Raw genomic sequence first — 27,043 nt, forward strand, 5'->3', positions numbered from 1 at the left:
GAAACTTGATTTTCTTCGATTCGGGGGAGCAAAAAAGAATTAATAAATTCTACTGAAGGAGTTTGGGGAGATTCATAAATGTCAACTTGAAAGCAAGGTTTTATTCACAAATGCTTTTTTGATCAAGCCTGTAAAAATGAGGAAGAAGTTCTAAAGAACAGATGCTGAGAAGAGCTGACTGTTTTCTGTTGGATGGTTGCGTGATGTTGGTGGGTAGATGGATGTTTCTGTGCTCTTGCAATAGTTCAGTAACAGTAGTTCAATAACGTTGCCCTAGAATATGAATTATGACTGCAAGTGTAAGTTTTGCTTTCATGGCCAATTGACTTTATGACAAACTACCTGCAAATGACTACAGCCTTGTACTTGTCTGGTAACTTCAGGTAGTGCTGAGGCAGCTAAGAATGAGACAAATGCTAAATTTAAATGCATTAACAGATGCTAAGTGACTTTGACAAGCCACAAACCATTTCATCAAGCTCTTTTAATGGTGTACTCCTTTTACAGTCAGAATTGTTTAAGATAACTAGAAAATTGTATGCATTTGGGGCAGTTTCTCTTAGTAGAGTTATTTTTAGCTTAAGACATATTTTCACTTGTTAGTTGCCATATAATGTGTGTTGGGCAGAATGATTTGTTTTATGTTTCAGGCACTGATTCTCTACTACACAAAAGCTGTGCCTACATATACCAGTACAACTTGTTGAAAAGTAAAATGATTTGTTAATTAATCAGTTTCTGTTTCTAAATGAAATGAAAGCTATCTGATTTTTGTTCTTGACTGAAACTAGTGTTATCAACCAGTTGTTGGAGAATCATATGGTCACAGCTAAAATGGTTAGAGATTTATAAAGGATTTGGCAACTCTGTTATTATATTAAAGTTCTGCAGGAAGCATAAAGTCCTTAAATTAAAAATGATTTTTAAAATTTGCTTTTTTTCTAAGACAATATGTACATAAGTAGGCTTGCCCGATAAAATAATGGATGCCTGGCTAAATTTGAATTTCAGATAATCAACAATTTAGTGTTTAGTATGACTGTACCCTAAATATTGCATGGGATATACTTATACTAAAAATTTATTTATCTGAATTTCAGATTAAGTTAGGTATCCTGTATTTTTAATTTGCTAAATCTGGCCACCTTATATTGACACAAAATTTTTCAAACTCAGAAGAAGTGCAGGTCAGAATGAGTTTCTCCTAATATCCTCCAGCTCTCTACATCCCACCATTAGTGCCTTTGGAAAGCTTGTAGGAATAGTCTGTGCTTTCATAAACATGCACATATTAATTTGACTTATACAAATGTTTCCCTCCTCTTCTTTTATACAAATACTAGCAATGTTATACATTGCCCTGCACATTCTTTTTTCTTATAACAATATGGAAAATAAGGGATAGTGTGATTGAGTAAGTGGGAGCTTTGAATCAAACAGAGTTGGATTCAAATCTAAGATTTCTGGCTTACTAGCTCTATGACCCTGAGTAAGACCTCAGCGTCTTCCTTTCCTCTGTTGTCTTATCTGGAAAATGGAGAGAATAATGTGCCAGGCAGTGGAAAATATTATGGAGAGCAAGATGGTTGGGGCCCCAGCTCCCATGATGTAATGTATGGAAACAGCACTTGCCTAGCACTATAATGCTTCATAGGCACTGAATTCATTGATCCATTATTGGTATGTCCTGTAGTTCTGAGTGCTATGGCTACTGAAATAGACAGGCTCAATTATAGGTAAATAGTGATATGGCTATAAGCAGAGTATATAAACAGTAGCTAGAGGGGCTGCTGTATAGAAGCTAGTATTTTGTATACTATTTGAATATTCTTATTCTCATTGTGTTGAGGGATTTAGTACTTTGACATATAATAGCCATATTTTTAAAGGTACTTTGAATATTAATTTAAAGAGGCTCATTTTTTTCTTGAGGATTTTTCTTAAAATCTTGAATTTCAAAAGTGATTTGTTTAAACATATATGGACATTATATAAATGGGGAATATTACTGATCTTTCTTTGATGTACCTATGCATAGTATTTAAAATCCTTAACTCTGTACTTGTTAATACCTTCGTGTGGATTGTGGACTATGTTAAATAGTCTGAACCAGTCCCTTTCAGACTTCATTCACTTCGGGCCCCCATTTCTTTTTTTAGTTTCTCCTGTGTAGAGCAAGGTCTACACAATGTTGAACTTGGATAGAGGAAAGAGAGTGGTAAGGTCAGTCTTCTACTTATCAAGGGGCAGTATATCATAAAAGCTAAATTAATTGACTCTGGAACCAAACTGCCTGGGTTCAAATCTTAGCTTCATCACTTACCAGTGGGGCAAGTTACTTAATGTTTCTGTGCCTCAGTTTCCACATTTGTACAGTGAATAGATTGTGTAAGGATTAAAGGACTTAATTTGATAACATTCTTTGAACAGTGCCCAGATCTGAATGTAATAGGTGCTGTGTGCTTGCTGTTATGCCGTTATTACCACTGCTTCTGCCCCAGCATTTGTGTCCGTCTCTTTGTTATTGTACCCACATCTTATTTTGCCTCTTTACTGCCCCTCTGATTCATCACTGCTGGCATGAATTGCCGAGAAAAACCCAGAGAACTTGGCATTCTTCTGAAATGTATTGAGCCTTCTTTATGTCTTATCCATTGGCCATGACCCACTGTTATCATCTAGGTACCGTTCTATTTTCATGCAGTGTTGAAATGGGTAAAGAGGGAAGGGTGTTGGTAGGGCGGTGAAAGGGTGAGAAAGAGAATTCATGTCTGCAGTTTGATGGGAGTGGATGCCGTCCCTCTAATCTCAAAAATTCTGTGATTACAAATGAGTTTTACACTTAAAACTGAATACTTGCCATTGGAGTATAGGGCATAGAAAGGAACATTTTTTTCAACTTCTTTTCTCTGTCCTGGTGAAATCAGAATAGTTATCTATTTATTTGTGGGACATCAGAGCAGAGAAGACAAACTGTGAAACTAATTTTTTAATACTGAAATCCAGAGGAATGGAGCTCTCATCTGGAAACTAATGTCAGTGACTTGCAGCTGAATTGAGCTTTTTTTTTTTTTTTTTTTTTTAAAAAAGAAACCTTTATGGTAAGGGTTTCTCTGGAAAAAAAAAAAAGTAATTCTGCTTCCACAGACCTGACTTGTAGGTGAACTTTTGGACGCCAGTGTTTTTCTCAGTTGGGAACTGCTTACTGTGTGCTTTCTCTGCAGAATCCTCATAATTCAGTGGGCCTCTAAATCCATAGGCCTATCCCCCTCCCTCACCAAGTCATGAACACTGTTTATCTTTCTGAGTTAATTTTTCATAGGGGAAAGATGATAGAACTAAATTTTATTGTATATACCAAGCACTCATGCATATAAAATTACCCTTTAAAAACTTTATGAATACCAATCACTTGTAATTAGAGATTTCCAAGTTCAAAAGAGATAGATGGGTGACTTAACAAGGATGTATAGCTAGTAAATGGTCAAGCTGAAATTTTAACTCTGGTCATCAGACTGCCTTGTGCATGCCCTTTCACTGCTGTCATGCGTCCTCTTGGGCGGTTGCATTAAATACACCTTTGTAGACCTGGGCTTCCTTCTGTTGGGGTATCTTTCCTTTTATTTTTCTGTCAAAAGTTAATAATTTTTTGAGAGGGGACCTAATAATATTCTATTTTATGAAGGACTATTCTTGTAAATAAGAATAAAAAATATAGCTATTTTAAAGATCTCTCTATATTTTCTGCCATGAAAGTATGCAAGGCCTGGCATTGGAATGCTAATCTATTCAATACATGGGCTCAGCATTCATTCTAAATATATATTTTACAATTAGGAGTTTTGCACTGAGCTGGAAATTGGTATATATATATATATTTTTTTAATCTCATTTATCATTACATACCCAAAGAGTAAGTGTGTTTTCTGGGAAACTAAGGTTCAGATGATAGGCCCCTTGCTCAAGGCTGCACCACTCTTGAGGTTTCAGTTACAGGTTAGTGCCCTCTTTTCGTGACACCAGGGCACTTTCTAAAACAAGTGCCAGTAGTTGAGCTGTTTGACTATTTGAAGTGGAGTTATTTTAAATCGTTATATTCTAAACTGGGTTAAGGAAAGTCAGTAAGTAATGTTCTCAGTTATTACACAGAGCTGACTGCAGGCATTGATGGTCTGTGCATTTGCTTGTGTACGTCACATTCTTCCTTTTTTCCCAAATGCATTCTCTCTTAAAGAGATTACAGGGGGCAACTTGTCCCTTCTCAGAGAAATCCACTGTCTCATCTTCCAGATGAAAAGTGAGGATGTCTGGTTGTGGATTCCTTTTCTGCATTGAAGAAATGACCCGCTGACTTCCTAATGACTCAAGGTTTTCTTCATGGCAAAGGATAGATGTAACTTGGAATCAGTTGGGCAAAACTGCTGGACAGCAAAGGTTAAAGATGGGTTAGTGGTGTGGATGTTGTCAGCAGAGATCTGTATCTGGTACTTTAAATAGCCTAGATGAGTATTATCAGAGAAAGATGAAATCTGTGTGGGTTGATGGTGTTGAGAAGATTTTTTTGAGTGGGAATAAGAGAGATTATTAACAGGATGATATTTTGAAAACTTCAAAAAATCTTTTTAATGTTGTGCCCTTTTATTCAGTTTTTCATCCGTGATTTAATATGTTATCTTGCATTGATTCACTTACTGCTCGAGTGTCACAATTCATTTCTTAATTGGTGTGTCTTAATCATCTTCCCAGTTAAGACTGAGCATTCAAGGGCAGGATCATATATTCTATTTTTTACATTTTATTTTTTTTTTGCCTACGGAATTTCTCATGCGGAGCAAGTAAATGCCTTCCTCTGTGGTGGGTAAGGATCTGTAAGTGAATCCAAAGTTATAGTGGTCTGTGTTGAGAAGCTCTTAAGGAAATATTTTGGATACTTCTGCTATCTTATTTAAAACAGATTTTATGCCTTTTACCTTATTATACAAGCATTATCTGCAAATATAAGATAATTTTGAATAAATCCTAAAATGATTACTTTTTTTGCCTATAAAGAAAACTATCTTAAGTTACCTCAACAAGATTTTAATGGTCAAAGGAATCATAGTAGTATCAAGTGCTTTTTAGAGTATTTGGTTTTAGAATATTATTTTAAAGTTGTAAAACATAACCATTCCATTTTCTTTTCTCCCTAGAGTTCCTTATAGTTGCTGTTTATAATCATTGTAGAGAAGGACACTGAACTTGGGAAAAATGTTAGAAACTATAGGTAAGACCTGTTTCTTCCTGACCATTTTGATTATAATTGAAACTCTTTCCATTGGGATCTTTGAAATATGGTGTGTTCTACATATCTGGATTCTGTCTATAGTAACTTAGTTAAAATTTTTTTTTATCCACTAACATTGTACTAGGGTAATGTGTTTCTATATTTGGATGATTTCATATGAAGTGTTATCAGAAACACATCATTTATAAGCAAAAGTTGAGAGCATATGAAATGTTCTGCCAATTATAGGTTTTAATAAAACTTAATGTAAACCCAATTCTGATTTATGAAACCAATTCTGGTTAATGTTTGTTTCTGGATAGCACCAAAAGTTTTAACAATTTTTTTTAATACTGAAAGATCATTGCCTATGTCTTATTTTTAATTTATTCTTGAAAGGTGAAATACTACTGAGCTTTGCTTTTAAGTTGGTAAAAATAACAGTAACAAACACTTAGGTTGACAAACTCTAGTGACAATTTAAGGCAGTTTAATTTCTACATGAGATAATTTAGGTTGAAATATCCAAATTTTCCAGACTCATGTGTTAATCTTTTTTTCACACTGCTCTTTAGTTTTAGAGAAGCTAGTTTATAGAACTAGTTTCAGGTATATCAGGTATGGTACACCCAGTCCCTCATCTGGCACTGCAGTCCTCACCTTTTCCAGGGAACTCTTTGGGTATGATTATTGGAAGGTATCTGGATTTCACTTTGGTGCCTTGATGATCATGGCTGTTGGTTTAAACCTGCAGGTTTTGAGGGGAGGGTGGGGAGAGTGGGTGGCAGGAAAGGAGAAGGAGCTGTTTTTGTGATCATGGGGATCATTACTTTGACTTTTGTTTCTGGTACTATGCCCATAATAAGAATGCATGGGTCTACATTTCCTGCATCACCTATTTTATACTAAAGTCACAAATCATAAAGACTACCAGTCCACATAGGAAAGTTCCTCATAAGAAAGTGGACCGCAAAGGGGAAATACAGAATTATATAAACCATTACCTTATAATGTTCATTCTTTAAGTTATTACTGAGTTGTATACTTTTCAAGAATTGACATGGAAATTAATACTAGATTTGTATTTTGAGATACCATGGGAAATATGACCCAGAATAAAATTCTCATGCATATCTTTACTATTATTTGCTTTTAAATTCTGCATACAGTAAGTCCCCTACATACAGACGAGTTCTGTTACGAGAGCAGGTTCGTAAATCCAATTTGTTTTTGTAAGTCCAACAAAGCTAGCCTAGGTACCCAACTAACACAATCGGCTCTATAGTACTGTATTGTAATAGATTTATAATGCTTTCCACACAAATAATACATAAAAAACAAACAAGCACAAAAGATAAAGAAAACATTTTTAATCATACAGTACAAAACCTTGAAAAGTACAGTAGTACAGCACAACAGCGGGCATACAGGGGCACATCGAGTGAACAGGCAAGAAGAGCTACTGACTGGAGGAGGGAGAGGAGGTGGGAGATGGTAGAGCTGAAGGATCGTCAGCAATAGGAGATGGAGGGCAAGCTGCAATTTCACTCACGCCTGACGTTGATGGCACAGGTCTGGTTCCTTGCTGGAACCAGATGCACGTTCACATCTTTGAAAGTTTGCAACTTGAAGGTTAATGTGTAGGGGACCTACTATATGAGTAAATATTGTTTCTTTCTTTCTTTCTTTCTTTCTTTCTTTTTGAATATTGTTTCTTTAAATTTGTGTTTGTGAACTCATGGTCAACATTGATTCATGTTTTAATTTCCCCATTCCTGCATAATTCTACATTTGGTGCTATCGAAAATGACTCTGGTGATAATTCTCACTCTTTTCGATTACTATGATATGGCAAATATATTTTAATAGACACACTTGTTACTATCATGAATCTGTTAGGACATATATCTGAGCAGTCTCCATTTTTTTAAAAAAACTAATGTAGCTTCACTTACAAGTAAGGGAGAGAAGGAGAGCAAGACTAGGGTTTGGGGAGATATTTTTAACTATTGTATGTGGTAGAAACTCACTATCTGATAGAAGCATGCTTGCAAGATGCTAGGATTATTAAGGATATGCTAATTCAAGATATTTACTTTGGCAAATAAACATCTTACTTTGGGGGTAAGACATTTAAAATACTAAAAACTTGTGGCTTTGAAGGGATATGCATTATTGTGATGTATTTTCAAGTAAATTCACAAATATACAATGCTTAACCCCTTAATATATGAAATTGTCATATTTTGGATGTTATAACTCATCAGTAACATTATTCACCTCCACTTACTAGTTTTACTTCTAATTTTTCTTACGTATAAGTTTTTTTAAAAAGTGGAAATGTCAGCATTTGCAAGATGACGGAGTGTTTGGTTTTCATTAGAGATGAAATAGCTGGTATTGGAACTCAAATATGCTTCATCTGAATTAGTTTCTGTACGTTACAATTAGTTGCATGTAGCATACACTATAACCAGTTCCCTGCTGTCAAACTTTCTTACTAGAGATTTCAAGGTTTGAAGAATATATTCGTAGTGACATATTTTAGACCCTTCTTTTTTTTCTGAGTCAATTTTGAGCTCTGGAAAGGAATAGTTTTAGGATTTCCATAAGCATGGTTTGATGCCTGTCTTTCAAATCCTGTTACTGTCTAATGCTGCTCTTTGGTTTAGACAAAAATCGGGCCCTGCAGGCTGCAGAGCGCTTGCAGGCCAAGCTGCGGGAGCGCGGGGATGTAGCAAACGAAGACAAACTGAACCTTCTCAAGTCAGTGTTGCAGAGCCCACTCTTCAGCCAGATTCTGAACCTGCAAACTTCTGTACAGCAGCTGAAAGACCAGGTAAGACATGGTGCACTCACAGGAGACCTTTGTGGTGTTGCGTAGAGCTCGTGAAAGTCTCATGTTTTTCTGAAAGGCTGATTTTTTTGTATATGTTAATGAATAGTTAATGAAGTCATTTAAACCAGCGGTCCCCAACGTTTTTAGCACCAAGGACCGTTTTCGTGGAAGACAATTTTTCCAGGGATGCGGCGGGTTGGGGGGGGATAGTTCAGGCGGTAATGCGAGCGATAGGGAGTGATGGAGTGTGGTGGGGAGCGGCAGATGAAGCTTTGCTCGCTCACCCGCCGCTCACCTCCTGCTGTGCGGCCCGGTTCCTAACGGGCCGTGAGCTGGTACCAGTCCATGGCCCGGGGATTGGGGGCTCCTGATTTAAACCTCCAAATGAGACATTCACATTAACTGTGGCTTCCCCCCACCCCCAGTTATTTTTGTGATGGTTGTTGCAGTGTATTGTAGATGATATGACATTGTGTTGAAGGCTGTGTGGATACGGAAGAATGAGTTCCTACAGGAGAAGGGGATGATGAAAATATGTTTAGGGTGGATGACTGTAGCTTGATTTCCATCATCACTAGGACTCATGGTTCATGTGATCTTGCTCATTCAGTTTCAGACATTCAGTAAACTTACATGATTTCAGATGAGCCTGGATTTGCATGTGTAATCATGTATGTGAGGAAGGGAAATCACCTCTATTTTGACAGTAAAAGGAGTAATTACATTGTCATCAGTTAGAGGAATTGCAATTCTCACTTCTGAAAAGAGTGTAAGTAGCAATTGCTCCCATGACAGCATCAGATGGTGATAAACATTAGGACTTCTAAATGTAACACAGTGTTTTATTGCTGTAAAAATTATGAACATTAAAAAGTCCTAGCATTTATATTAAAATTGAAACATATCACAATGACAGAATGAAAACTGGAGTCGGATGGTCTTTGAACTTACTTAATCACCATTTCTCAGGTTTTAAAAAAATATTTTTTAAATGGTTGCTATCATCACAAGGTTTGAAGTTAGTCTAATTATGTCTTTAGTCCAAGTTAATTCTCATTCTGATGTTTTTAGCATTAATCTGATGTTTATGGATGACTTGCTAGCAAATATTCTGCCTTAAAAGTTTAAAATGAAACCTGTAGACTAGTTTCATAATTCAGTGAAAGAACAGCTCCAATTAACAAAAAAACCCAAAATATGCCAAATACAAAAAGAACAAATAGTAGCAATAGAGAAGGAATTTGTTTAATGTCATATAACTTCTTAATCTAGATATTTTAGTAGCCTCCCAAAATTAAGTAAGTAGATCAAGAAGAATCTCTAAAAATATTTTTCTCAAGTGAATTTCTACCTAATGATTTTAAAAGTTATGGCCATGAATTAAGAAAAAGAGATAGTTTCATTATATGTAGTTGTGTTTGTTTCCTTTGTAAATTATTGAAAAGATTGGTTTTTGGTACTCATTTTCAGAATGGATTGGCATACTTTTGGAGAAACCAATATCATGAATATTAGTGTAATTATGGTGTGGAAAATTATCTGGTTTTTAAAGAGTGTGAAGATGTCTCCCCTTATTGTATTACGTGAAAATATGATTAGAATGAGATGAAAAGTTGCAAGAAAAAGTACTAGTAAGTGTGTTAGGGCACACCATTAGTCCAGTGAGGCAACTGTCGAAATTTCCCTGCTATCCAGCCTTATGTAAAGGGAATAGCTTTCATACTTACCATGTCTGCTGAAAGGAGGAGAGAAATGGGCCTACCTGTTGTTGAGCTTGTTTTGTCATTTCTAAATGGAAGTAGAATATGGGCTCTAAAACTGTTTGGGTCCCACGTGATTCAGCTGAAATTTCTTTGGAAATTATTGAGCATAATATCATTGAGCCTCATAGTCTAGGACTATGGACAGTGTCATCTCATTGTATTAAATGTTAGAAGTTAGTATACAGTTGACCCTTGAACACCATGGGTTAGAACTGCACATAGATGTACTTTCTCTTCCTTATGATGTTTCTTAATAGCATTTTCTTTTCTCTAGTTTACTTTATTGTAAGAATACAGTATATAATACATAGAACATACAAAATGTGTGTTAAGTGACTGTTTATGTTATGGGTAAGACTTCGGTTAACAGTACGCTCTTTGTAAAGTTTTGGGGGATTCAGAGTTATATGTGGATTTTCGACTGTGTGTGGGGTGGTGCCGTGCCCCTACCCTCTGTGTTGTTCAAGGGTCAACTGTATTTCAAGGCTACGTAGGCTGTGATGTGTGTGGATTCTGTAGGCGTGTCTTACATGACTTTGGACTTTTTAGCTCATTGGTCACCCCTTCAAGTACTGAAAGGGACCAAGGAAACCATCTGTTCTTCCCCCTGCTTATTACAGCAGAGTGGTTTGGAAGAGTAGAGCCAGAGCTACAACTCATGCTTCTTGGCAGCCAAGGCACAGCCCTTTCCCTTATTTGACCCTGCAGCTTATCTCACATCTCCCCCTGCCCCCAAGGGTAGAAATGCCCTAGATGCCATGACTTTATGTCGGTTGAAACTATTGATAATTTCCCACATTTTCTGTGACTCTTCACTTTACTCTCTGTTCTTTACCAATTCAGTTTCATTTGTTAACTTAACCAATTTTTTTTCCTTGCGTGACTAGAGAAAATTTTAAAAAACTTAAAATAATATTTTCTGTTTTAAAGTTTAAACATTAAATATTCTAGATGTTATGTTAGATTTAAATTTTCTGTATGGTGTACCAACTGCTAATTTATTGATATTTATAATTTAATATTTAAGTAATGCGTCTAAGTAGTGACATTTGTGTTTTTAATCCAGTAGCTACACAAATCTGATGCATGTCTAGCTTTTATTTATTATCTTATACCTAAATTATGTTTTCAAATGTATAATTTTATATGCACAATAGGAGCAAGTTACCATTTTCATCCTTTTTATTATTACTGGAAATGTTGACCCCTTTGATTTTCCTCTGCCATCATTCTGTCTTTTAAAAAGCAAAGGGAAGGAATAATTGAAAAGCCCAAGGTATATGCACCATATTGGGAACATGATCATATTGTTGCATTAATGACAGACGCCAACATGCCATGTTGAATTAAGCCTACTATTTTTTTCCCTTCAGATCCTTCCCATTACTTCTATTCAATAATGTTTAATTTTTCCAATTTGCTTCTTCCGTATTAATACTGCCCTTAGAAATCAGATTGTTTCCCTTTGGCAAATTAAACACTTGACAGGTGTGTAACTGAGAGGGCAAAAAAGCCATGCCCTGAAGGGATGTGCTATTTAAATATTGTCAAAAATATTAACAGGTCTGAGAGTATAATTGATGCCTCTGTTTAACTCTGCCACATTGTGTATTGTTCTAATGCCAGCTAAAAGGATGTGTGCTATTAAACCTGAATAAACTCTAATAGCTCCAGTTCATTTCCTATTGCATGGTTCCTGTTTAAGTGAAGAGGGAAAAAAAAAGGGAACTGTGACTTTGTGTCAATGATCTGTCAAACACAAATTCTCAAGTAGTGTCCTCACTGTCACCTAGTCATCAGGGCTAATAACTGCAGGGCTTAATGCATATTCATGACAAAAAGCCAGCTATTGTGGAGGAAATAAACATGTTAGCAGTTTAATAATAGAAACTTGTCAGCCACGAGGATATTGGATTTGAATCTTTATTCCGTGACGTTTCTCTATTCCAATATAGGTGGATGCTGCTTTCCTGATTAATTAATTGCCTTGCTTTCTGAATTAACTATGGGCACTAAGTTAAATGTCTTTTTACCCTGAGTTTTTTATAGGAAAACTGTGAATTAAAATGATTAATTTCATTAGAAAGTTAGGACTAATATTTAAAAATTGTCATTACTAAGATTTTTTTAAAAAATTATGGCTACAGAGACCAAGTCCAACATTGAAGAAATGATGTGGATATGCAGGCTACAAAAGCTGCTGATATGGAAGACTAGCCTTGGGGCACAGAATATTCTGGAGGTTTCTCCTTGTCAGTGATTTCCAGCCTTTTTGGAGTATGACACTTGTTACTTTGTTGTTGTTCTTGTTTGATATTTCCAGGTTCCTGGTTCATTAACCTTTCTCCCAAGAAAGTGTTGGCTTACATATGTATCATCTAGATGCATAATGTATTTACACACAAAATTAAACCAGATTTTTCCAAGTTTTTCTTTGGAAATTTTATGACATCTCTTGAAATAATTGGAGAGATGCTGATTTAATATAGAATCAGTGTTGGAAATTACTGTTCAGTGTAGATCAGAGTAATCAGTCCATCTTTTTCATTTTTATTCTTGGAAAATATGGTCTTCAAGGTATAAAATTGTGGTTTTATATTTCTGTGTTCCTAAGTTTCATCTGTTCACATTCCAAAAAGAATTTGGAACAACTCCTGAAGGCAAAGCATCCTGACTAATAGATGATTCAATGGTAAATCTAAATAAAGATCAAATAAAAATATTAGAGAACTAGATATACCAAGAATCTTAGGTTGCTAAAATTTAGTATAGAATTTATTTCCCATTTTCCAGGACAAAGGCAAAAAAGAACCAGATAATTATATATTGCTCAACGTGAGACATCATTCTATGAACCAGATTTCCCCTTGGCAATGGGAACATTATGGGAGCTCATGGTTATTTTATAGAAAGCTCATAATCATTTATTAATAAACCTTGTTGAACACCGAAAATAATCAAAAGCACAATGAATAAGTAAGGTGGAGATTCTCACCATCTAGAGGGAAAGATGGAACATGTATAGTCTTACGTAATTAAATAGGAAAACAAGAATGTGAGTGGTATAAGAGGAAGAAAGAGGAAGAAATTACTAACTTTGATTAGAGGAAAATTTCACACTGGAAGTAACATGTAAAATAGGTCTTGAAAATGAGTAGGAGTTTTCTGCAGAGATGGAGGAAGTTATTTCAGGTAGTGGGAACAGTGTTTACAAGAGTATAGAGCAGTTCTCAGATGGGGATTTTACATTCTCCCTCTCCAGGGGACATCAGGCAATATCTGGAGACACTTTTGATTGTCGCCATATGTGGGCTGTAGGGGCCATTGCTACTGGCATGTAATGGGTAGAGTCCAGGGATGCTGCTGAACATCCTCAGTGTAAAGGATAGCCCCTCAAAACAAAGAAGTCTGGGGTTTAGGGTGTGTTCAGTGCTGAGGTTGAGAAACCCTGGTACAGAGTCAAATACATACATGTATTATCAGAGCAATAGAATACATGAGGCTATTGGCAAGAGAGGAAACTTTGGAGCCAGATTATAAAGGATTTATTAAGGTAAGATTTATTTTGTTGTTTTTTGAGGTGTTCGGTTTTTTTTTGGTTTGGTTTTTATCATCTTTGCTGTTTTGCATTCAACTTTCTATATCAAAGTTGAAGTTGTATCAACTTTATCTTTTAACCACACTATTAAATACAGTCTTTTAACAATCATTTTATTTACGCATTTTTATTTCTCCACATTTTAAAGGTTGTAGTAAAAACACACAACATAAAACAAAGGTATAGATTTTAATGACATTTTTGATGGATAAGACCCTCAATTATAATTGTAAAATACATGACTTATACTTCAAAGGACTATTTCTTTCATCTTTCTAAGAATGAAATACACTAAGAATACACACTAATTTAGCGATGGCTTTTCTGCAAAAGAGTACATGAAGTAAGGTACCCCATGTGTTTGTTTTTCTCATACTGTCTTAAAACAGGAGCGTGCTTTATAGAACCTAGAGAAACAGGTAGTCAGTGTGTACTTCGTAGGGTTACTTTCAAATATCTGACGTAAGCAGAGGGTATTAGGTGCAACACCACTATCCTGAGGCCTGCCCAAAGAGCCACTCTTCTGTATTTGTAGGACTGATAAATCAAATTCATGGTCAAAGTGTTGAGGTATGCTGCTTTTAAGCAGTAACATCCGCACCTCTGACACTTTCTTACATTTATGTTTTTTAGGTTGTTGGAAAGTTGAGAATTTTGATTAACTGAGTACTTGGTTGCTCTGTTTTGACTTTGGTCGTCAGAAAGATGCTGTTTTGTGTAATTCATGTCTCAAAGAGCAGAGATGCCTGTATTTCCTCAGCTTTATTTTATTACTTATGTAAAAGATGAAAACATAACCCTTCTGTCGATGGTTTCTAATTTGAGACTGAAATGAAGATAATTCACCTGTAGGCATGCTGTCAGGAGAGGGGAAATGGCTACTCTCTCCCAAGAATGCCTAGGTTAAATTTTGACTGTGTATGGAGGAAGGGCGACGGAGAGAAAGAAGATACACCTCAACCCCATTAACAGGAAGTATCGAGAAATCAACTGGATTTCTTCCCAGTTGATGTTGCCTGTGAAAATGAAAAAACTGTTTTTCTTACCCCTGAAATATTTTTGCTTTTATGAGAGAGCATTGCAGCCGCCTAACAGGAAAGTGTCTGTTTCTTGAGACTTCAATGTACGTTATCTAGGAGAAGTTATGAGAGGAGGAGTTGAGTCTCATGTTTTTACATTTACCATAAAGTTTATTTACTGTAGGAATTTCAAATACTTTATTTTTGGTACAATAACAGCTTTTAAATGTTTGTTCCTTTAACTAAAAGTTTGTAAATATAGAGCCTTTGAAGGGACTAAAATTCTTGTTTTATCCTGGGCAAGAAGGCAGTGTTCAAGCTTTTTATACAGTGCTGGATTAAAATGCAACACCATCTTGCTATTGGGTATGCATGTGTGTCTAAAACAGCAAATGGTGCTAATTGTATGGTGTTTTTGTGACAAAGTTAAATGGTCTTTGGAGAAGAGGGAAAAAATGTGAAATTTACTGGGTATAATGTAAATCAGTTTTATAACCCAAGAATTTAGAACAATAGAGGTTGATTTGCATTTGAAATATAGCAACAGCAACAACAAGAACAATTACTTTTAGGAAGCCATTGTGTGCTGTGGACTTTGTCTCATTTAACCAGTCCATCAGCTTTTTGAGATGGGTTTTATCCCCATTTTGTCCAGTGAGGAAATTGGGGTTTAGAGAGGTTATATAACTTAATCTGGACCACGCAATTATTCATTGGTAGATTTAGGGGAAAAATCCAGGTCTGTCTGACCCTGAAGCCAATGCTTTTTTTTAACTTCTAATTTACACTGTTTCTAAATCCTTAGTTCTGTAATTTAAAGGAGCAAATCAGTTGAAAAAACAGTTAATAGCATTCCTAAAGGGAAATGAATTTAAACTAAATCTTTTGTAAATTCAAATTCATTAAGATTTGCCATTTCCCTCAAATTCTCCCACCAAATTTTAATCAGAGCCTTTTTAATATAAATCAGAAGTTTCATTCTGTTTTTGTTTATAATTATGATGCTAGGTTTTAAAGTAAATGAACTGGGTAAAGGTAATAGTGGAATGGAGAGACAGCATGGCAAAGTAACATCAGTCTTCATATGCCCATTTCCATATATTTATACTTGTCTAGAAGGTTTTATTTTTGTTTTTCTCTAAGCAGACTGTGAACAGTGAATCAGTTTTATCTTCTGGAAATGTGGGACATAGAAAAAACACTGCAAACATTCTAACATGTTATTTGTCTAGATTTTCAATTTCTAAAATTTGTGGTGGCATTTGAAAAAGATAGTTACTTAATTTTGATACCGTTACCCCCTTGATACAGAAAACTTCAGCATACTTTGATAAGAATATTATTTTTGGTCAAGTTACATTCTGTAAATTTTTTTCCCTTGGAAATTTTGTTAAGAAAGCACAGAAGTGTTGAGATTTAAATAAAAGAAAGACATTCTGCAAATACACATCAACACACATGCCTAGACTAGTGGTGTATATGCTGTGCGCCACTCGCCATTTGTTCTTAACAAGCGTAAACAGGAGTTGTAGAATTCATTTGTTTGGAGGTTTGTTTGGAGTCCATTTACTGCTTTTGGGATAAAATCCATGGCATGTTCATCTTTGAATACCTTGTCCCTAACACAACACTTTGCTCAAACTCAATAAATGATTGCTTAGTTAATGAGTATGTGTGAATGTTGTTGAATATTTAGAACATTTGTGCATTAATAACTTAACTTTCCTTGCTAGAGAACGAGTTTTTAACATAAATAAACTAGCCAAATAACTGAAGTTACTTTGAAGACACCTCATTTTTCTCGTAGGAACCATATTGAAAAAGATGTGTCACTCATCATTCATCATCATCATAGCAGTTAACATGTATGGAATTCCTACTGTGTGCCAGGAGCTATTCCACATAGAGTTACCTGTTTCATCATTATAATAATACTGTAAAGCACAGGATAATATTTTCCTCATTTTGCAGCTGGGGAAACGGAGGCACAGAGAGGTTAAGTGGGATAGTTAGTATTTGAATGCAGGCATGCTGACTCCAGAGCCCAGGTCTTAATCATAGAGCTCTGTTGTCTTTTGTTTCACTGTCTTAAACAGTATAATGAACATAATTTAAGGATTTCCTGGTGATCTAGAGGCCTTCATTTTGATTATCTGATCTCAGGTGCTGACAGTATTGTAGTGTTGTCTTGTTTGGAGACAGACACAATCCAGATTTGTATTCCGGCATTGATATTTATAAGTAAATGATCTTAAGCCAGAGTTGATTTCTTAAAATGAAAAAATACATATTTATCTTGACTGAGCCCCTTCCCCCCCCCCCTTTAGTTGTAAAATGGGAACTAAATAACATGGATTTTAAAACTCTAAGGCATAAGCCCAGTGCTTACTAAGCACTCAATAAATATCAGTTCTCTGCTTATTGCTTCCTCCTCTTATTGAGATTTTATGTTCTAAGGCAGCAACTCTCAGTTTGGCCTCATGACCCCATTACATTCTTAAAAATTACTAAGCACCCCAAAGAGCTTTTGTTTTTGTGGTTTTATCCACCAGTATTTATCAGGTTAGAAATTAAAATTGAGAACTATTGTAAATATTTACTTATTATATTAAAAACAGTAATAAACCGATTACCTTTAACAATTAGTGAGAAGAGTGGCATTGTTTTATATTTTTGCACATCTCTTTAACGTGGCTCAGTAGAAGACAGTGGATTCTCATATCTGCTTCTGCCTTTCATCTGTTTGCATTTGTTGTTTTAGTTGATGTATATGAGAAAATCTGGCCTCATGCAAGTATCAGTATGTAGCTGGAAAAGCGGAGGGGTATATATAGCCTTTTCAGATGGTTGTGGATATCCTTGTTCGATAGGACACCAAAACTCTTGGTAGTTTCTTAAAGGTTAGTTACAACGTGGAATCTGAAACCAAAACACTGAACATTTTGTACTCTATTACAGTAAAATCTGTCTCGTGCTTAGAATTTTTACTTTTATTATCCATGCATAATTTTATATTATATTAGTCATCTGGAAAATTTGAAAAATAGAAAAATTACATTTCACTATATAGTATCAGAAAGTTACACTTGGCTAATATTGCTTCTCATCTTATCAATGGAGTCTTTAAATTATGGAAAAGTGTCAAGCTCAGGATGGCAGATGCAAATTTTTCAAAATTCTCATTTTTACTTGAAAGCTCAAATTTTACTACTGGCAACAATTACTGTCAGTTGTTTTCCTTGAAGTGACAGGCATACTTTGTTTATTTTTGAGAAATTGTCTGCCATATACCCAAGTCTGTATAATCATTTTTGGTTTTAAGTCATTTTTTTCAAGTAATATGGTGCCCATGAAAAAAATAGCACAGTTTAGTTTGCAACTCAAACAATAGTGCTTCTCTTCTGACAATTGTATTTTTTTGTATAACAGAAGTACTTTATACTTACTTACCATTTTTAACAGAGTATTAGAAGGATGTGCATGCAAGAGTCAATATCGAATAAAATTAATAATTTTTACTACTTCATCAAGAACGTTTTTTTTTTTTTTTTTTTTTTGCGGTATGCGGGCCTCTCACTGTTGTGGCCTCTCCCGTTGCGGAGCACAGGCTCCGGACGCACAGGCTCAGCGGCCATGGCTCACGGGCTTAGTTGCTCCGCGGCATGTGGGATCTTCCCGGACCAGGGCACGAACCCGTGTCTCCTGCATCGGCAGGCGGATTCTCAACCACTGCGCCACCAGGGAAGCCCCAAGAACGTTTTTATTTGATTCAAAGGTGGGGAAATAGACTTGTTCTTGCTGAGAGGAGATGAAAATAATTTGTTGCCTTTTCTTTCACAGTCTACCACAGACACCTCTTTAATTACCATCCCATCACCTAGAGCCCAATGTCTCGGACATTTCAGGTGGTGAATAAGTAGTTGAATGAACTAAAGATAGGTCTCATAGAAAATGTAAAATTATGCTTGTTTCATCTGAAGCCCCCTGACCGCCCTTACAACTTGCTGTTGCATCTTGTATCTTGTTTAGCTCAGGACCTGTGAGCTACTTTGTGTCCAAAATAGTCTGGTCACATTAAGCTAATATGCTTTGAACATGCAACTCAATTTCTTTTATTAGCTTTAAAAATAAGGATCATTAAATCAGAGTGCCACCATCAGTTACTGTGCAAGGGAGTTTGCCTGTTCAATAATGCATCAGAGTTGTGCTGTACTCAGTATTATACTGAATGATTTACGGAAAAAGAGGCATTTCTTGGTTCCAAACTTGAAATGGAGCTCTATTATATATAAGATTTTTTTCCTGTTATTGCTACCATTTTAGGTGCTGTATTTCATTGAATACTCTCAGCATCCTATTCTGCTTTGCCTTTCATATTTGGGATCAGTTCCAGAGAGTGTTTTACAGCATTTTTGTAAATTCACAAGAAAATAAGCACTCTTCTTGCCCTACAAGAAGAAAAGACAAGGTGCAGATTAAAAAAAGAAACAAAAAAGCAGTCTGCATTTCTATGAGATGCATGTGTTATGGCAGATTCCCCAGAGAGTGCCTTGCTTCTTATCTTTCATTATGTTGAGGGAGTAACAAACAAACAAAAAATTGGGAAAGTGAACGAGAAATATATGTTTATAAATTTGTTTAAAATCTACCAAAACTAGGGTTGCAAAAGCAGTGGTCATTTTTCTTGCTTAATTCAAGATAATACATATTTTAGCTTTTAAGTGATAGAAATACAGTATTCATCAAATGTACATAAGCATTTGGGTTGTTTTATTCTCATTGCTATACTCTGAATTCAGAATAAGTCAAAATAACAGGACCACAAATTAGGTTTGGATAATCTATACAGAAATGCTTTGGGAAATTCAGTTTGATCCTAAGCAGTCATTTTTGTAGACAGTAATACAAGTACTTCTGGAAAGATTGATGTTAGCCATGAAAATAGAGCTTATAATGTTAACTTCCTTTTCAGTTAACAACACAGAAGGGATAGATAAAACCTAAGAAGTTAATATTTCAGTATTTTGTAGCAGTTGTTGTTAAGTAAATGTACATATTTGAAAAGTTTTCTATTGGATTAAGCTTAAGCGCATAAACCACATGTATATGATCAAAATATTAAGATGTTGATCTTGTTGAGTATGTTTGGAATTACATTAATTTTAAAGAATAGGTATTATTATTGAAAAAAGATGAAAAACAATTTATAATTTAAAAAATCTTACAGTTATATCAGCCTTGTACCAGCGTGGGTCAAACTACTTTAGTGTAAAAGCATAAGACAGCATAATGATTATTTTTTTCTTCTAATTTGTTGTGCAATTAAATGATACAAGTTTTAAAAATATATATTCTTTAAGGAAGAAAGATCTAGATGTGCTAACAGAGGTCAACAAAACACATTTGCTGAGGATTCATCTTGACTTGAGCACTTGTTAAAAGATTATTCTGGCAGTGGGAATTAGCCAGTTGAATCCATATCAAGCCTGTGGAGGGTAATCTATCACAGTAATAGACTAAGCTTCATCTTTAGATATCCATTTCTTTATTTTCCTTCACTTAAGGTGAATGCTTGGTAATTGAACTTCAAATTCAGTTTCTGTCAGAGAAGGTTTAGCTTGATACACAGAGGCTATTCCAACTTCCTCTTTCTTTAAGAGAAGTGTATGTTTATATAATTTATTGGAGCACCCCAGGTTCTCTGCTCTGATTGTATAACTTACTTTGTAAACTTTAAAAAATATTGAGAAAAAAACATACAATCAAGCGAAGATTATATGGCTCAAGGATTTTTTACAAATTGAATGTACACATGACCTTCCCCATAAATCAAGGTATAGAAGGTTACCAGCACTCCATAATAATCTCTGTGTCCCCTCAGTCAGTCCTAACTACCCCAAAGGAATCACTATTTCTTCCAGCCTATTTGAGTTATAGTTGACATATAATATTGTGTAAGTTTAAGATGTACAACGTGATATCTGAAATATTTGCTACCCATATTTACCACAGTAAGGCTAGTTAATATATCTGTCCCCTCACATAACTAACCCTTTATGTGTATATTAGGTGAAGACTTTAAAAAATCTATTCTCTTAGCAGCTTTCAAGTATATAATACAATATTGTTAACTGTCATCACCATGCTGTACATTAGATACCTGGAATTTTTTCATCTTATAACTGGAAGTTTGTATCCTTTAACCAGCATCTCCTCATTTCTCCCAGCCCCTGGCAGCCACCAATCTACTCTTTGTTTCTGTGAGTTTGACTTTTTTGGATGCCACATATAAGTCAGATCATACACTATTTTGACTTGCATCCCATAGATAAGTATTTGAATTTTATATAATGCAATCTGAGTATATATGCTTTTGTACCTGGCTTCTTTGTCTTCGCTTTGTGTCTGTGAGATTCTTTGTTGTTGTTGTATGTAGCTGTTGTTCTTTTCATTTTTCGTTGCATGAATATACTAGAATATATTTTTCCTTTCTTTTGTTGCCTATAATTTTGTGGTTTTTCCCCAGTTTTTGGCTGTATTATAAATAAAATTGCCATGAATGTTCTAATGTGTCTTTTGATGTTCACAAGTGTGCATTTCTCTTGGTTATTTACTTAAGAGTGAAATTTCTGGGTCTTAAGGTATATATTCAACATTTGTAGATTCTGCCCAACTGTTTCCCAAAGCAGTTGTAGGTCTGTGCTCTCACTATAATTTATGAAAATTCTCGTTGTCCACATCATTGCTTATACTTGGTACCGCCAGCTTTAATTTTCTTTCCCCCTTCCCCCCCAATTTTAGCCACTGTAGCGGTACTTGTAGTATCACATTATTGTTTTAATTTGCATTTTCCTGACGACTGATGATGTTGAGTACCTTTTCATATGCTTGTTGGTTATTTAGATATCCTCCTTTGTGGAGTTACTGTTTAAGTTTTTTTGCCCACTTTTCTATTGTTTTGTCAGTCCTTTTCTCATTGACAAGGGTTTTTTATGTATTCTGAATACAGTTTTTTTGTTGGACATATGTATTACAGCTGTCTTTTTCTGCTTTGTGTTTTGCTTTTTGACTCCCATAATTGTATCTTTTGATCAGAAAATTTTAAAAAATTTATAATAAAGTCCAATTTCTGAAACATTCCTGTGTTTTATCTATTTTATTAATCCTTTTTCTTCCAAAAGTCCAACTTTTGGCTTTCTTGAATTTCTTTATTGTACTTTAAAAAAATTTTCCTCAATTCTGGCCTAACCTATGTTATTTTCTTCCTTTTTTCAGATCTGGTATACTGTTTCATTTTAGCTTTTTGATACAGATGCTCAGCTCATTGATTTTTAATCTTTCATCTTTTTTTAATATATCCATTTAAGTCTATGAATTTCTTTCTAAGCATTGCTTTTGCTGCATCCCACAATTTTGGTATGTTGTATCTTCATCATCATTTAATTCAAAATGTTTAATTTTTAATATAATTGCTTTGACCCATGGTTTATTTGGAAATGTATTGCTTAATTGACTACCATATTTTAGCTTTCTTGTTACCTTTCTGTTATTGATTTCAAGCTTAATTTACTGTAATCAGAGGTCATCTATTCTTTAGGGTTTGTTGACACTTGCTTTTTGAACTACCTATAGTCTATTTAGATAAATATTTCCTTTGTATTTGGAAAAAAATCAGCATTCAGTAGTTGTTGAGTGCAGTGTTCTCTATTTGTTAATTAGGTCAACTTTATTTAGAATGTTGTTCATATCTTCTATATCCTTATTGATTTTTTTTTCATTCTGTCAGTTACTGAGAGAGATTTGTTATAAACTCTAGTTATGATTGTGGGTTTGCCTATTTCTTATTTGGATTCTGAGTCCTTTTTGCTCTACCTGTTTTGTTTTTTTCTTTTCTAAAAGTTTATTTATTTATTTGGCTGCATTGGGTCTTAGTTGTGGCACACAGGCTCTTTGTTGTGGTGTGCGGACCTCCCTCTAGTTGTGTCGTGCAGGCTTCTCTCTAGCTGTGGCGTGTGGGTTTTTCTCTTCTCTAGTTGTGGTGCGCAGGCTCCAGGGTGTGTGGGCATTGTAATTGTGACATGCAGGTTCCAGAGCGTGTGGGCTCTGTAGTTAGCGGCATGTGAGCTCTATTTCAGGCATAAGAGCTCAGTAGTTGTGGTGTGCAGGTTTAGTTGCCCTGCAGCATGTGGGATCTTAGTTCCCTGAGCAGGTATCAAACTTGCGTCCCCTGCGTTGTCAGGTGGATTCTTTACCCCTGGACTACCAGGGAAGTCCCTGCCCTACCTGTTTTGAGATTATCTTTTTAGATTACTAAGATTGTTTTTCCTTTCTGTTGAATTAACCCTTTATCTCTATGAACTGTCCCTTTTTATCTCCAGTGATGCTTAAAAATCTACTTGTCTGATATTAGTTTAGCTGTATCAGGCTTCTTTTGGTTAATTTAAGTGTTGTGTATCTTTTTTTCCATCTTTCTACTTTCATCTTTTCTGTATCTCTTTTTTTATTATTAATCTGTGTCTTTGGTAAACAGTATACATTTGGATTTTATTGTGTTATCCAATCTGACAATTTTAGTCTTTTACTTTGAGTATTTAACCCCTTCATATTTAATGTAATTACTGATAAATTTAAATTTGACATTTTTGTTTTCTTATTTATTCATTTTTGCCTTTTTTGTATTAGTTGACTTTTTAATATTATCTTCTTCTATTAGCATGTTATTTATACTTCATCTTATTATTCTTTTATTGGTCACCCTAAAGATTACAGTCAGTATCCTTAACCTATTTGAATTAACTTAAAAAAATTATTTTGAATTAAGTATAGATTCACAGGAAGTTTTCAATATAGTATATGTATAGTCCTATGTATATTTCACCAAGTTTCCTCCAATGGTTACATCTTAATTATAGTAAAATATCATACCACAAAACTGATACTGGTACAATGTGTGTTAGTTTTTTCAATTTATGTCATTTTTATCCCACTTGTATAGATTTGTGTAACTACCACCACCATCTAAATACTGATCTATTCACCACCACAAAGACCTCCCTTCTGCTACCCCTTTATATTCATATCCAACCCCCTACTCCACACCATCCCTAACCCTGACACCCTTTTCCATCTCTATAATTTAATCAATTCAAGACTCTTATAAAAATATAATCATAATGTATGTGACTGTTTGAGATTGTTTTTTTTCCACTCAGCATAATCCCTCCAAGTTTCTGTGTATCTTTGCTACTGGGGGACATTTTGTTTGTTTCCAGTTTTTTACTCTTATTAAGTGAATCTGCTATGAGCAATTATGTACATGTTTTTGTGTGGACATATGTTTTCATTTCTCTATAATAAGTGCCCAGGAGTGCAGTTGCTGGGTCATATGGCAAATATGCACTGAGGTTTTTTTTTCAGAAACAGCCAAACTGTTTTCCGGAGGGGCTCTCCTGTTGTGCATTCCTGCCAGCAGTGTATGAGCGTTCCACATCCTCACCAGCATGTGCTGTTGTTTAGTTATCCTGTTAGGTATATAGTGATATCTTTCTGTGCTTATAATTTGCATTTCTCTAATGGGTAAGATGCTGAACACCTTTATGTTCTTATTTGCCATCCATGTATCCTCTTTGGTGAAATGTATCTTTGTGTCTTTTGTTCATTTTTTATTTTTATTTTTATTTTTTATTTATTTATTTTTTTGCGGTATGCGGGCCTCTCACTGTTGTGGCCTCTCCGGTTGTGGAGCACAGGCTCCGGACGCACAGGCCTAGCGGCCATGGCTCACGGGCTTAGTTGCTCCGCGGCATGTGGGATCTTCCCGGACCAGGGCACGAACCCGTGTCTCCTGCATCGGCAGGCGGATTCTCAACCACTGCGCCACCAGGGAAGCCCTTGTTCATTTTTTAATTGGATTTTTTAAATTCCTGAGTTTTGAATTTTCTTTATATATTCTAGGTATGAATCCTTCGTCAGATATATATATCCTTAACTTATATGATTCTACTTTAATTAGTACTTTCATTACTTCCTGGAACATGCAAGGAACTTAATACCTTTCTACCCCATTTACCCTACTCCTATATTTGTGTAATTATTCACGTAGTTTAATTCGACATGAATTTAAAACTTCAGAACTTTTAGATTATGTATTGTAAGCAATTTCTGTTGATTTACTCACATTTTTAAACCTGTTTTTGTGCTCTTCAGTTTTTTCTGCATTAGGGAAATTCCATCAGGGATCATTTTCTTTTTGTGTTAGAATTTATTTTGGTATTTCTTTTGTACAAATCTGAGACAATACTTTGTGTGTTGAGTATGTATATGGGGGGTTGTTCTGAAAATGTCAGGTTGTCATTTTTTTAAATTTTTAAGTTCTCTTCTGTCTTTCAGTGATTCACTTGAGAAGTCAGATGTCACCTTTATTCTTTGAATATAAGGTCCGTTTTTGCTCTGGTGGCTTTTAAGATCTTCCCTCTGTCTTGGCTTTCAGCTGCTTTACCGTGATGTGCTATCATAGACAGCCTGGAGGCTGGACACCAAATAATCCCTGCTTTCTGGTATTTGTGATTTTGTGTGATACCTTCTTGAGTATGGGCTGGGATTACTGATTTAGTTCTAATGAATAGAATATGGCAGAAGCGATCATTTCCTTTTGATCTTTTAAAGTTGCTTTTTAAACAGCTTTTTATGCAAATTTTCCAGTGATCTCAGTGGAAGGGTTATTCTAATACAGTTATTTCCACAGAGTGAGCTTAATTGTACATAGAACTAAAGAGAATTTTTGTTTTCTTGGGATGCTCTTATAGAAGAGGCAGCTCTCTTAGTACACGTCCAGATACGTTGCTTGCTACGTAAAGAGATGCTGTCCTTTTTTCCTGCAGTGCATATTGACTGATGCCCGGAGCACTAAACACTTGTTCAGTCAGATATTTTCTTGTCTCTTTGCTTCTGTAAGTGTATATTTATTAAAAAGTCATTTTAGAGCTAGTTATGCCAGTCATAATATTTTTATATTTGTGTGGCTTTATTATGTACTATAAAATTTATGGCAAAAGATATTTTTCTGTGAAAACTTATTTAAATTCATTTGAAAGACTACACAGATGAATTGATAAAACAATTGTTGGTGAATTGGTTGTGTTAGAGGAAACTGTGGAACATTGAGGAAAAATACCATGAAAGTCTAGAAGGTTTCTATCCTGAAATTGTTTCTCAAGTGTCCAGATTCTTGCTTCACCATGTAAAGAGGCTAAATTTGGGAAAAAAAAAAAGTCCATATTATATGAATGTGGTTTATATAAGAAAGAGGGTGGGACCTCCCATATATCAAGATATTTGTGAATAATTGTATGTGTGTTTTAAGTTAAAATAACATGCTTAAGTTGTATATCTGTCCTTTGTTATGATTTTTGCTTTATCAGACCTTTTAGAGTAAGTGAACCTTTTGCTGGTTCTGACTATGTCTTGTAATAGAGCTCTTCCTGTCCTTATAAATACTGAGATGGTGTTTCATATTACCCTTTCACAAAGACTTTGATAACTTTTTAATTGAATACCTTACATAGTTTTTATTTAATTTATGTTTTAGTGTTAGCACTAATTAGAATCCATAAATTAACATGTTTATTTACTAAGAACATAAAAGACCTTTTTAGGCTGAAATAGCCAGAAGCTAAATAGAAAACAGAAAATTATTTGGTGACTCTTGCTCATTTACTAGCAACTTCCATAAATTATACAGATTGTTTACCTGTATATAAAAATCACCAGATCGTTGTGTTTTCGTCTGTTTATTTTATATTCTATAAACCAAGATGGGAGTCAAGTTCTTTTTATTAAACATTTATACTATGTCTGTTATGAACAGACGTATCATGGCAAAGAAGATTCATTTTTGTTCTTCAAAGAGATTATAGTTCAGAAAGCCATTTTAATAAAGCTGTGGCAGAATCACAAGGTGCCTTTGTGCTTTTTCCTATGGGTATACATTTTCAAATTTAAAAACAAGACCTTTGTATGATGGTATAATTAAATTTTAGGTTTTACTTATGTGATCTCTTTGCTTTTACATTTATGTAGACCTCAGTGGCTGGGAGGAGATAGGAAGAGTCATTGTCATTTGTTAACCTTTAACAAATTTGTAGAAGACAATTGATATTCAATATCATATAGTTTTATATGCATATATAACTTTACTCTTACAATGCCTTCATACCTTGTCTTGCATAGTGTCAGAGCTTCTGTTTCACCAGTTAACTTCACACAGACAGACTCTTTGTGCTTATAATGTGATTTGTTCATCCTGGCTCACTGTAGCAAAACTCCAAATATTTTTTCCCTATGCAAACATACCATAGGCATTAGATCCTGGTGTGTGGGATCCTCAGCCTGTCACAGATTTCATGATGCCATCTGCTTCAACCTGAACAGTGTATCTTCTGCTGGCAGATTTTATTGAAGTTGCCATGCTCAGGTTTTAAAAAAAATCAGGTTTGGCATAAGAAGCTTACTTTTGAAAAATAATAATTGATCATGCCTGCTGTAGATTTTAAAATAAGCATT

General features: G+C 35.0%; 1 protein-coding gene across 23 annotated transcripts in view; it reads left to right on the plus strand.

The window, feature by feature from the left end:
- MPDZ (multiple PDZ domain crumbs cell polarity complex component) overlaps nt 1-27,043 on the plus strand; it is a 239,809-nt gene that overhangs the window by 103,093 nt on the left and 109,673 nt on the right. For all 23 annotated transcript variants that reach the window (XM_067041492.1, XM_067041491.1, XM_067041490.1 and 20 more), the window contains 2 exons: nt 5,190-5,263; nt 7,936-8,102. In XM_067041492.1, the coding sequence (XP_066897593.1) occupies nt 5,248-5,263; nt 7,936-8,102 (183 nt within the window). In that variant the 5' untranslated portion in view covers nt 5,190-5,247. The remainder of the gene's footprint in view (nt 1-5,189; nt 5,264-7,935; nt 8,103-27,043) is intronic.

Source organism: Kogia breviceps, chromosome 8 (genome assembly GCF_026419965.1).
Source record: "Kogia breviceps isolate mKogBre1 chromosome 8, mKogBre1 haplotype 1, whole genome shotgun sequence".
Classification (NCBI taxonomy): domain Eukaryota; kingdom Metazoa; phylum Chordata; class Mammalia; order Artiodactyla; family Physeteridae; genus Kogia; species Kogia breviceps.